The sequence below is a fragment of the Colius striatus genome, unplaced genomic scaffold, assembly GCF_028858725.1.
Source record: "Colius striatus isolate bColStr4 unplaced genomic scaffold, bColStr4.1.hap1 scaffold_167, whole genome shotgun sequence".
In the NCBI taxonomy this organism is placed as follows: Eukaryota; Metazoa; Chordata; class Aves; order Coliiformes; family Coliidae; genus Colius; species Colius striatus.
Window position 1 is genome coordinate 1 of NW_026908457.1, and position 11232 is coordinate 11232.

Here is an 11232-nt window from a genome sequence, read left to right on the forward strand (position 1 = left end):
TGTCAGGGGGGGCAGTGGGGGGTCAGGGGGGCAATGGGGGTCAGGAGGTGCAGCCACTGCAGCCCTGGGGGCAACGGGGGGCAATGGGGGGTCAGGGGGGGACAGTGGGGGGTCAGGAGGGCAATGGGGGGCAGTGGGGGTCAGGGGGGGCAGTGGGGGGTCAGGGGGGGCAATGAGGGGTCAGGAGGGCAATGGGGGCAATGGGGGGTCAGGGGGGGCAGTGGGGGGTCAGGAGGGCAATGGGGGGCAGTGGGGGGTCAGGGGGTGCAGTGGGGGGCAGTGGGGGGTCAGGGGGGCAATGGGGGGCAATGGGGGGTCAGGAGGTGCAGCCACTGCAGCCCTGGGGGCAACGGGGGGCAATGGGGGGTCAGGGGGTGCAGTGGGGGGCAGTGGGAGGTCAGGGGGGCAATGGGAGGCAGTGGGGGGTCAGGGGGGGCAGTGGGAGGTCAGGGGGGCAATGGGAGGCAATGGGGGGTCAGGGGGTGCAGTGGGGGGCAGTGGGAGGTCAGGGGGGGCAGTGGGGGGTCAGGGGGAGCAGTGGGGGGTCAGGAGGGGCAATGAGGGGTCAGGAGGGCAATGGGGGGCAGTGGGGGGTCAGGGGGGGCAGTGGGGGGCAGTGGGGGGTCAGGGGGTGCAGTGGGGGGCAGTGGGGGGTCAGGGGGGCAATGGGAGGCAGTGGGGGGTCAGGGGGGGCAGTGGGGGGCAGTGGGAGGTCAGGGGGGGCAGTGGGGGGTCAGGGGGAGCAGTGGGGGGTCAGGGGGAGCAGTGGGGGGTCAGGAGGGGCAATGAGGGGTCAGGAGGGCAATGGGGGGCAATGGGGGCTCAGGGGGAGCAGTGGGGGGTCAGGAGGGCAATGGGGGGCAGTGGGAGGTCAGGGGGGGCAGTGGGGGGTCAGGGGGAGCAGTGGGGGGTCAGGAGGGGCAATGAGGGGTCAGGAGGGCAATGGGGGGCAGTGGGGGGTCAGGGGGAGCAGTGGGGGGTCAGGAGGGCAATGGGGGGCAGTGGGGGGTCAGGGGGGCAATGGGGGTCAGGAGGTGCAGCCACTGCAGCCCTGGGGGGCAATGGGGGGCAATGGGGGGTCAGGGGGTGCAGTGGGGGGTCAGGGGGGCAATGGAAGGCAGTGGGGGGTCAGGGGGGGCAGTGGGGGGTCAGGGGGGGCAGTGGGGGGCAGTGGGGGGTCAGGGGGGCAATGGGGGGCAATGGGGGGTCAGGGGGTGCAGTGGGGGGTCAGGGGGGGCAATGAGGGGTCAGGAGGGCAATGGGGGGCAATGGGGGGTCAGGGGGGCAATGGGGGGCAATGGGGGGCAATGGGGGGTCAGGGGGGCAATGGGGGGTCAGCGGGGCAATGGGGGGCAGTGGGGGAGTCTGGTCTATACTGGTCCCTACTGGTCCGTACCCAGCCAGTACTCGCCCATACTGGTCTCTACTGGTCCCTACTGGTCCGTACCCAGCCAGTACTCGCCCATACTGGTCTCTACTGGTCCCTACTGGTCCGTACCCAGCCAGTACTCGCCCATACTGGTCTCTACTGGTCCCTACTGGTCCGTACCCAGCCAGTACTCGCCCATACTGGTCTCTACTGGTCCCTACTGGTCCGTACCCAGCCAGTACTCGCCCATACTGGTCTCTACTGGTCCCTACTGGTCCGTACCCAGCCAGTACTCGCCGTCAGCGCGGCCGAAGCCGTCACGGTAATCGCTCCAACCTCGGAAGAAGCTGACGGAGCCATTGAAGCGACGCTGGAACACCTGGGAATGGGCAGAAACGGGCAGAAACGGGCAAAAACGGGGCTGGAACAGCTGGGAATGGGCAGAAACGGGCAGAAACGGGCAAAAACGGGGCTGGAACAGCTGGGAATGGGGCAAAAACGGGCAGAAACGGGCAAAAACGGGGCTGGAACAGCTGGGAATGGGGCAAAAACGGGCAGAAACGGGCAAAAACGGGGCTGGAACAGCTTGGAATGGGGCGAAAACGGGCAGAAACGGGCAAAAACGGGGCTGGAACACCTGGGAATGGGGCGAAAACGGGCAGAAACGGGCAAAAACGGGGCTGGAACAGCTGGGAATGGGGCAAAAATGGGCAGAAACGGGCAAAAACGGGGCTGGAACAGCTGGGAATGGGGCAAAAACGGGCAGAAACGGGCAAAAACGGGGCTGGAACAGCTGGGAATGGGGCAAAAACGGGCAGAAACGGGCAAAAACGGGGCTGGAACAGCTTGGAATGGGGCGAAAACGGGCAGAAACGGGCAAAAACGGGGCTGGAACACCTGGGAATGGGGCGAAAACGGGCAGAAACGGGCAAAAACGGGGCTGGAACAGCTGGGAATGGGGCAAAAATGGGCAGAAACGGGCAAAAACGGGGCTGGAACAGCTGGGAATGGGGCAAAAACGGGCAAAAATGGGGCTGGAACAGCTGGGAATGGGGCAAAAACGGGCAAAAATGGGGCTGGAACAGCTGGGAATGGGGCAAAAACGGGCAGAAACGGGCAAAAACGGGGCTGGAACAGCTGGGAATGGGGCAAAAACGGGCAGAAACGGGGCTGGAACAGCTGGGAATGGGGCAAAGGGGAAGAACGGGCAGAAACGGGGCTGGAACAGCTGGGAATGGGGCAAACCAAACGGGCAAAAATGGGGCTGGAACAGCTGGGAATGGGGCAAAAACGGGCAGAAACGGGCAAAAACGGGGCTGGAACAGCTGGGAATGGGGCAAAAACGGGCAGAAACGGGGCTGGAACAGCTGGGAATGGGGCAAAAACGGGCAAAAATGGGGCTGGAACAGCTGGGAATGGGGCAAAACGGGCAGAAACGGGCAGAAACGGGGCAGGAACGGGCTGGAACTGGGGGCAAAAACGGGCAAAACGGGTTCGGGGCAAGGGTTCAGGGGGGTCTCAGGGGGGTCTCAGGGGTCTCAAGGGGTCTCAGGGGGGTTTGGGGGGTTTCAGGGGGTCTCAGGGGGTTCAGGGGTCAAAGGGGGTTCAGGGGTCCAAGGGGGTTTGGGGGGTCTCAGGGTGTTTGGGGGGGTCTCAGGGGGTTTGGGGGGGGTCTCAGGGGGTCTCAGGGGGTTTGGGGGGGTTTGGGGGGTCTCAGGGGGTCTCAAGGGGTTCGGGGGGGTCTCAGGGGGTTTGGGGGGGTTTGGGGGGTCTCAGGGGGTCTCAAGGGGTTCGGGGGGGTCTCAGGGGGTTTGGGGGGTCTCAGGGGGTCTCAGGGGGTTTGGGGGGTCTCAGGGGGTTCAGGGGGGTCTCAGGGTGTTTGGGGGGGTCTCAGTGTGTTTGGGGGGTCTCAGGAGGTTCGAGGGGGTCTCAGGGGGTTTGGGGGGGTCTCAGGGGGTCTCAGGGGGGTCTCAGGGAGTTCAGGGGGGTCTCAGGGGGTCTCAGGGGGTTCAGAGGAGTTTGGGGGGGCCCTGGGGGTTTGGGGGGTCTCAGGGTGTTTGGGGGGGTCTCAGGGGGTCTCAGGGGGTTTGGGGGGTCTCAGGGGGTCTCAGAGGGCTCAAGGGGTCTCAGGGGGGTTCGGGGGGTCTCAGGGGGTCTCAGGGGGTTCAGGGGTCCAAGGGGGTTTGGGGGGTCTCAGGGTGTTTGGGGGGGTCTCAGGGGGTTCAGGGGGGTCTCAAGTGGTTTGGGGGGTCTCAGGGGGTTTGGGGGGTCTCAATGGGTTTGGGGGGTCTCAGGGGGTTTGGAGGGGTCTCAGAGGGTTTGGGGGGTCTCAGGGGGTTCAGGGGGGATCTCAGGGGGTTTTAGGGGGTTTGGGGGGGTCTCAGTGGGTTTGGGGGGTCTCAGTGCGTTTGGGGGGGTCTCAGGGGGTTTGGGGGGTCTCAGGGGGTCTCAGGGGGTCTCAGGGTGTTTGGGGGGGTCTCAGGGGGTCTCAAGGGGTTCGGGGGGGTCTCAGGGGGTTTGGGGGGATCTCAGGGGGTTTGGGGGGGTCTCAGGGGGTCTCAGGGGGTTTGGGGGGTCTCAGGGGGTTCAGGGGGGTCTCAGGGGGTCTCAGGGGGTTTGGGGGGTCTCAGGGGGTTTGGGGGGTCTCAGGGGGTCTCAGGGGGTTTGGGGGGTCTCAAGGGGTTTGGGGGGTCTCAGGGGGTTTGGGGGGGTCTCAAGGTGTTTGGGGGGTCTCAGGGGGTCTCAGGGGGTTTGGGGGGTCTCAGGGGGTCTCAGGGGTTTGGGGGGTCTCAGGGTGTTTGGGGGGTCTCAGGGGTTGGGGGTATCAGGGGGTCTCAGGGGGTTTGGGGGGTCTCAGGGGGGTCTCAGGGTGCTTGGGGGGGTCTCAGGGGGTCTCAGGGGGTTTGGTTGGTCTCAGGGTGTTTGGGGGGGTCTCAGGGGGTCTCAGGGGGTTTGGGGGGTCTCAGGGGGTTCAGGGGGGTCTCAGGGGGTCTCAGGGGGTTTGGGGGGGTCTCAGGGGGTTTGGGGGCTCTCAGGGGGTTCAGGGGGCTCTCAGGGGGGTCTCAGGGGGTCTCAGGGGGTTCAGAGGGGTTCAGGGGGGTCTCAAGTGGTTTGGGGGGTCTCAGGGGGTTTGGGGGGTCTCAGGGGGTCTCAGGGTGTTTGGGGGGGTCTCGGGGGGTTTGGGGGGGTCTCAGGGGGTTTGGGGGGTCTCAGTGTGTTTGGGGGGTCTCAGGAGGTTCGAGGGGGTCTCAGGGGGTTTGGGGGGTCTCAGGGGGTCTCAGGGTGTTTGGGGGGGTCTCGGGGGGTTTGGGGGGGTCTCAGAGGGTTTGGGGGGTCTCAGGGGGTTCAGGGGGGTCTCAGGAGGTTCGAGGGGGTCTCAGGGGGTTTGGGGGCTCTCAGGGGGTTCAGGGGGGTCTCAGTGTGTTTGGGGGGTCTCAGGAGGTTCGAGGGGGTCTCAGGGGGTTTGGGGGCTCTCAGGGGGTTCAGGGGGGTCTCAGGGTGTTTGGGGGGGTCTCAGGGGGTTTGGGGGGGTCTCAGGGGGTTTGGGGGGGTCTCAGGGGGTCTCAGGGGGTTTGGGGGGTCTCAGGGGGTTCAGGGGGGATCTCAGGGGGTTTTAGGGGGTTTGGGGGGGTCTCAGGGGGTTTGGGGGGGTCTCAGGGGGTCTCAGGGGGTTTGGGGGGTCTCAGGGGGTTTGGGGGGGTCTCAGGGGGTCTCAGGGGGTTTGGGGGGGTCTCAGGGGGTTTGGGGGGGTCTCAGGGGGTCTCAGGGGGTTTGGGGGGTCTCAGGGGGTTTGGGGGGGTCTCAGGGGGTCTCAGGGGGTTTGGGGGGGTCTCAGGGTGTTTGGGGGGGGTCTCAGGGGGTCTCGGGGGGGGGTCAGTACCGTCCAGACGTGCCCCAGCGTGGTCATGTCGCAGTAGACGGGGACGGGGCGCCCCCCGGCCCCCCCGGGGTAAATGAGGTAAACGCCGTCCCCGCGGCCCCCCCCGGCGTGAACGTCCTGGCAGTCGCGGGGGGGCAGCGGGGGGAGGCACGGGGGGGGCACTGGGGGGGGACACAGCCGTGAGGGGGGGTCCCCAAGGGTGTGTGACCCCCCCAAATGGCACTGGGGGGGCACTGGGGGGGGTCTCAGCACTCAGGGGGGTCCCCAAGGGTGTGTGACCCCCCCAAATGGCACTGGGGGGGCACTGGGGGGGGGGTCTCAGCACCCACAGGGGTCCCCAGGGGTGTGTGACCCCCCCAAATGGCACTGGGGGGGGGTCTCAGCACCCAGGGGGGGTCCCCAAGGGTGTGTGACCCCCCCAAATGGCACTGGGGGGGCGCTGGGGGGGGTCTCAGCACCCAAAGGGTGTCCCCCCCACCCCAAATGGCACTGGGGGGCACTGGGGGGGGGGTCTCGGCACTCAGGGGGGTCCCAAAGGGTGTGTGACCCCCCCAAATGGCACTGGGGGGGCACTGGGGGGGGGGTCTCAGCACTCAGGGGGGGTCCCAAAATGTGTCCCCCCCACCCCAAATGGCACTGGGGGGGCACTGGGGGGGGGTCTCAGCACCCAGGGGGGGGTCCCCAAGGGTGTGTGACCCCCCCAAATGGCACTGAGGGGGGGTCTCAGCACCCACAGGGGTCCCAAAGTGTGCCCCCCCCATCCCAAATGGCACTGGGGGGGGGTCCCAGCACCCATGGGGGGGGTCCCAAAGTGTGTGTGACCCCCCCAAAACTCACCCTGAGGGGCGATGGGCTGCCCCCAGCCCACGGCCACCAGCACCCAGAGCACAGCCAGGGCCCCAGCCTGGGGAAAGGGGGCACAGGGGGGTTGGGGGGGTATTTGGGGGGGTTAGGGGGGCATTTGGGGGGTTGGGGGGGCATTTGGGGGGGTTAGGGGGGGGCATAGGGGGGTTGGGGGGGCATTTGGGGGTGTTGGGGGGGCATTTGGGGGGGTTGGGGGGCATTTGGGGGGGTTGAGGGGGCATTTGGGGGGGTTGGGGGGGTACAGGGGGGGTTGGGGGGGCATTTGGGGGGGTTAGGGGGGCATTTAGGGGGGTTAGAGGGGGTACAGGGGGGTTGGGGGGGCATTTGGGGGTGTTGGGGGGCATTTGGGGGGGTTAGAGGGGCATTTAGGGGGGTTAGAGGGGGTACAGGGGGGGTTGGGGGGGCATTTGGGGGGGTTGGGGGGTACAGGGGGGGTTGGGGGGGCATTTGGGGGTGTTGGGGGGCATTTGGGGGGGTTAGAGGGGCATTTAGGGGGGTTAGAGGGGGTACAGGGGGGGTTGGGGGGGCATTTGGGGGGGTTAGAGGGGGTACAGGGGGGTTGGGGGGGCATTTGGGGGGGTTAGGGGGGCATTTAGGGGGGTTAGAGGGGGTACAGGGGGGTTGGGGGGGCATTTGGGGGGGTAGGGGGGGCATTTGGGGGTGTTAGAGGGGGCACAGGGGGGGTAGGGAGGGCATTTGGGGGGGTTGGGGGGCACAGGGGGGTTAGGGGGGCATTTGGGGGGGTTAGGGGGGCACAGGGGGGGTAGGGAGGGCATTTGGGGGGGTAGGGGGGGCATTTGGGGGTGTTAGAGGGGGCATTTGGGGGGGTTGGGGGGCACAGGGGGGGTTGGGGGGTACAGGGGGGGTTGAGGGGGCATTTGGGGGGGTTGGGGGGGTACAGGGGGGGTTAGGGGAGCATTTGGGGGGGCTAGGGGAGCATTTGGGGGGGTAGGGGGGCATTTGGGGGGGTTGGGGGGGTACAGGGGGGGTTGGGGGGGCATTTGGGGGGGTTGGGGGGGTACAGGGGGGGTTAGGGAAGCATTTGGGGGGGTTAGGGGGGCATTTGGGGGTGTTGGGGGGGCACAGGGGGGTAGGGGGGGCATTTGGGGGGGTTCAGGGGCTGTATGGGGGGGTTTGGGGCCATAAAGGGGGGTTTTGGGGCCATATAGGGGGGGTTTGGGGGCCATATAGGGGGGGTTTGGGGCCATATGAGGGGGTTTTGGGTCCATAAAGGGGGGTTCAGGGGCTGTATGGGGGGGGTTGGGGTCATATAAGGGGGTTTTGGGGCCATATGGGGGGGTTTTAGGGCCATATGGGGGGGTAGGGGCCATATAGGGGCCATATAGGGGAGGTTTGGGGGCCATATGGGGGGGTTTTGGGGCCATAAAGGGGGATTTGGGGTCCATATAGGGGGAGTTGGGGCCATATAAGGGGGTTTGGGGCCATATAGAGGAGGAAAGGGGCCATATAAGGGGATAGGGGCCATATAGGGGGGTTTGGGGGCCATATAAGCAGGTTTTGGGGCCATATAAGGGGGTTTAGGGGCTGTAGAGGGGAGTTTGGGGCCATATAGGGGGGGTTCAGGGCCATAAAGGGGGGATAGGGGCTATATAAGGGGGTTTTAGGACCATATAAGGGGGTTTTGGGGCCATAAAGTGGGGTAGGGGCCATAAAGGGGGGTTTAGGGGCTGTATGGGGGGGTTGGGGCCATATGAGGGGGTTTTGGGGCCATATAAGGGAGTTTTGGGGCCATATAGGGGAGGAAAGGGGCCATATAAGGGAATAGGGGCCATATAGGGGGGGTTTGGGGCCATATAAGGGGTTTTTGGGGCCATAAAGGGGGGTTTGGGGGCCATATAAGGGGGTTTAGGGGCTGTAGACGGGAGTTTGGGGCCATATAGGGGGGGTTCAGGGCCATAAAGGGGTATTAAGGGCCATAAAGGGGTGTTAAGGGCCATATAGGGGGGGTTTGGGGGCCATATAAGGGGGTTTAGGGGCTGTATGGGGGGTTTTGGGGCCATATAAGGAGGTTTTTGGGGCCATATAAGGGGGTTTAGGGGCTGTAGAGGGGAGTTTGGGGCCATATAGGGGGGGGTTCAGGGCCATAAAGGGGTGTTAAGGGCCATAAAGGGGGGATAGGGGCTATATAAGGGGGTTTAGGACCATATAAGGGGGTTTTGGGGCCATAAAGGGGGGTTCATGGGCTGTATGGGGGTTTGGGGGCCATAAAGGGGGGTTTGGGGGCCATATGGGGGAGGAAAGGGGCCATATAAGGGAATAGGGACCATATAGGGGGGGTTTGGGGGCCATATAAGGGGGTTTAGGGGCTGTATGGGGGTGTTGGGGGCCATAAAGGGGGGTTCAGGGACATAAAGGGGTGTTAAGGGCCATATAGGGGGGTTTTAGGGCCATATAAGGAGGTTTTGGGGCCATATAAGGGGGTTTTGGGGCCATATAGGGGAGGAAAGGGGCCATATAAGGGAATAGGGGCCATATAGGGGGGGTTTGGGGGCCATATAAGGGGGTTTAGGGGCTGTAGAGGGGGTTTTGGGGCCATAAAGGGGGGTTTGGGGGCCATAAAGGGGGTTTTGGGGCCATAAAGGGGGGTTTTAGGGCCATATAAGGAGGTTTTGGGGCCATATAAGGGGGTTTAGGGGCTGTAGAGGGGAGTTTGGGGCCATATAGGGGGGGTTCAGGGCCATAAAGGGGTGTTAAGGGCCATAAAGGGGGGATGGGGGCCATGTAGGGGAGGAAAGGGGCCATATAGGGGAGTTTTGGGGCCATATAAAGGGGTTTGGGGACCATAAAGGGGAGTTTGGGGCCATAAAGGGAGTTTTGGGGCCATATAAGGAGATAGGGGCCATGTAGGGGAGGAAAGGGGCCATATAGGGGGGTTTGGGGCCATGTAAGAGGGTTTTGGGGCCATATGAGGGGGTTTGGGGCCATATGAGGGGGGTTTGGGGCCATAAAGGGGTTCAGGGGGCTCCATGGGGGGGTTATGGGGGGCTCGGGGGGCTGTTGAGGGGGGTTCAGGGGCTCCGTGGGGGGTTTTTGGGGGTCCCGGGGGTGTTTTTAGGGCTCCGTGGGGGGTTTTTGGGGGGCTCGGGGGTCCGTGGGGTGTTTTTGGGGGTCCCTGGGGGGTTTTTGGGGGGCTCAGGGGCTCTGTGGGGAGCTCAGGGGGTCCCGGGGCGGTTTTTGGGGGTCCCGGGAGTGTTTTTGGGGGTCCGTGGGGTGTTTTTGGGGGGCTCAGGGGGTCCATGGGGAGTTTTTGGGGGTCCCGGGGGTGTTTTTGGGGCTCCGTGGGGTGTTTTTGGGGGTCCTGGGGGTGTTTTTGGGGCTCCGTGAGGGGTTTTTGGGGGGTCCCGGGGGTGTTTTGGGGGTCCCGGGGGTGTTTTTGGGGCTCCGTGGGGTGTTTTTGGGGGTCCCGGAGGGGTTTCTGGGGCTCCGTGGGGGGTTTTTGGGGGGCTCAGGGCGTCCCTGGGGGGTTTTGGGGGGTCCTGGAGGTGTTTTTGGGGGTCCCGGGGGTGTTTTTGGGGGGCTCAGGGGGTCCCTGGGGTGTTTCTGGGGGTCCCGGGGCAGTTTTTGGGGGTCCCGGGGGTGTTTTTGGGGGGCCCCGGGGTGTTTCTGGGGCTCCGTGGGGGGTTTTGGGGGGGCTCTGGGGGGTTTTTGGGGGGCTCAGGGGGTCCGTGGGCGGTTTTTGGGGGTCCCGGGGGTGTTTTTGGGGGTCCCGGGCCGGGCGTTACCTCCATGGCGTCCGCAGCAGCTCTGGCCGCGGCTCCGGCTCCGGGGGGGGTTTGGGGGGGTTTGGGGGGGGTGAAGAGGCCCCTCGAGGGGGGGTTGGGGGGGGCAAGAGGCGCCTTTAGGGGGGACCCAGAAACAGGGGAGCCCCGCCCCCACCCCAAAATTGCCCCTCTGGGACCCCCCCTGGGGGTAAAACACCCCCAAATCTGCCCCATCGGGGGTAAAACAGCCCCAAATCTGCCTCATCGGGGGTAAAACACCCCCAAATCTGCCCCATTGGGGGTAAAACACCCCAAATCTGCCCCATCGGGGGGAAACAGCCCCAAATCTGCCTCATCGGGGTAAAACAGCCCCAAATCTGCCTCATCGGGGGTAAAACACCCCCAAATCTGCCTCATCGGGGGTAAAACAGCCCCAAATCTGCCCCATTGGGGGTAAAACACCCCAAATCTGCCCCATCGGGGGGAAACAGCCCCAAATCTGCCTCATCGGGGGTAAAACGCCCCAAATCTGCCTCATCGGGGGTAAAACGCCCCAAATCTGCCCCACAGAGGGGTGAAACGCCCCCAAATCTGCCCCCACAGGGGTAAAACAGCCCCAAATCTGCCCCATCGGGGGTAAAACAGCCCCAAATCTGCCCCCCAAGAGGGGAAACACCCCCAAATCTGCCCCATCTGGGGTAAAACACCCCAAAATTGCCCCCACAGAGGGGAATCAGCCCCAAATCTGCCCCATCGGGGATAAAACAGCCCCAAATCTGCCCCTTTTTTGGGGGAAATACCCCGAATTCGGCCTTTTTGGGGGCCAAACCCCCAAATCTGCCCCTTTTTGGGGGGAAATACCCCGAATTCGGCCTTTTTGGGGCGAAACCCCCCAAATCTGCCCCTTTTTTGGGGCAAAACCCCAAATTCGGCCTTTTTTGGGGCCAAACCCCCCAAATCTGTCCCTTTTTGGGGGGGAAATACCCCAAATTTGGCCTTTTTTGGGGCAAAACCCCCCAAATCTGCCCCTTTTTGGGGGAAATACCCCGAATTCGGCCTTTTTGGGGCCAAACCCCCAAAATCTGCCCCTTTTTTCGGGGAAATACCCCGAATTCGGCCTCTTTTGTGGCAAAACCCCCCAAATCTGCCCCTTTTTTGGGGGGAAATACCCTGAAATCGGGGTTTTTTGGGGCAAAACGCCCTTAAACCAGCCCCTTTGTGGGGAAAATACCTTTAAACGCGGCCTGTTGTGGAGGAGAAGTCTCCAGGGGGTTAAATTTGCCTCTTTAGAGGGGAAATAGCCCCAAATCTGCCCCTCCCAGAGGGGATTTGCCCCCCCCTAAATCAAATGGGGTGCCTGAGGGGGCGCGGGCCGCGGCCACAAGATGGCGGCGGCG

At 64.4% G+C, this 11232-nt stretch overlaps 1 protein-coding gene across 1 annotated transcript; it reads right to left on the reverse strand.

The window, feature by feature from the left end:
• Positions 1-980: 980 nt before the first annotated feature.
• LOC133629120 (microfibril-associated glycoprotein 4-like) lies at positions 981-9896 on the reverse strand. Its single transcript, XM_062019789.1, has 5 exons — positions 9857-9896; positions 6087-6153; positions 5250-5410; positions 1652-1748; positions 981-1051 (listed from the first exon to the last, which is right to left on the reverse strand). The coding sequence occupies exons 1-5, from the start codon at positions 9860-9862 to the stop codon at positions 981-983; spliced, it is 402 nt and encodes a 133-aa protein (XP_061875773.1). The 5' UTR covers positions 9863-9896.
• Positions 9897-11232: the final 1336 nt, after the last annotated feature.

Coding starts and splice junctions, on each gene's coding strand:
- LOC133629120 (XM_062019789.1), bottom strand. Junction 5,411..6,086: donor GCAGCCCATCGCCCCTCAGG/GTGAGTTTTGGG, acceptor GTCCCCCCCCAG/TGCCCCCCCCGTGCCTCCCC. Junction 1,749..5,249: donor CGCTGGGGCACGTCTGGACG/GTACTGACCCCC, acceptor GCCCATTCCCAG/GTGTTCCAGCGTCGCTTCAA.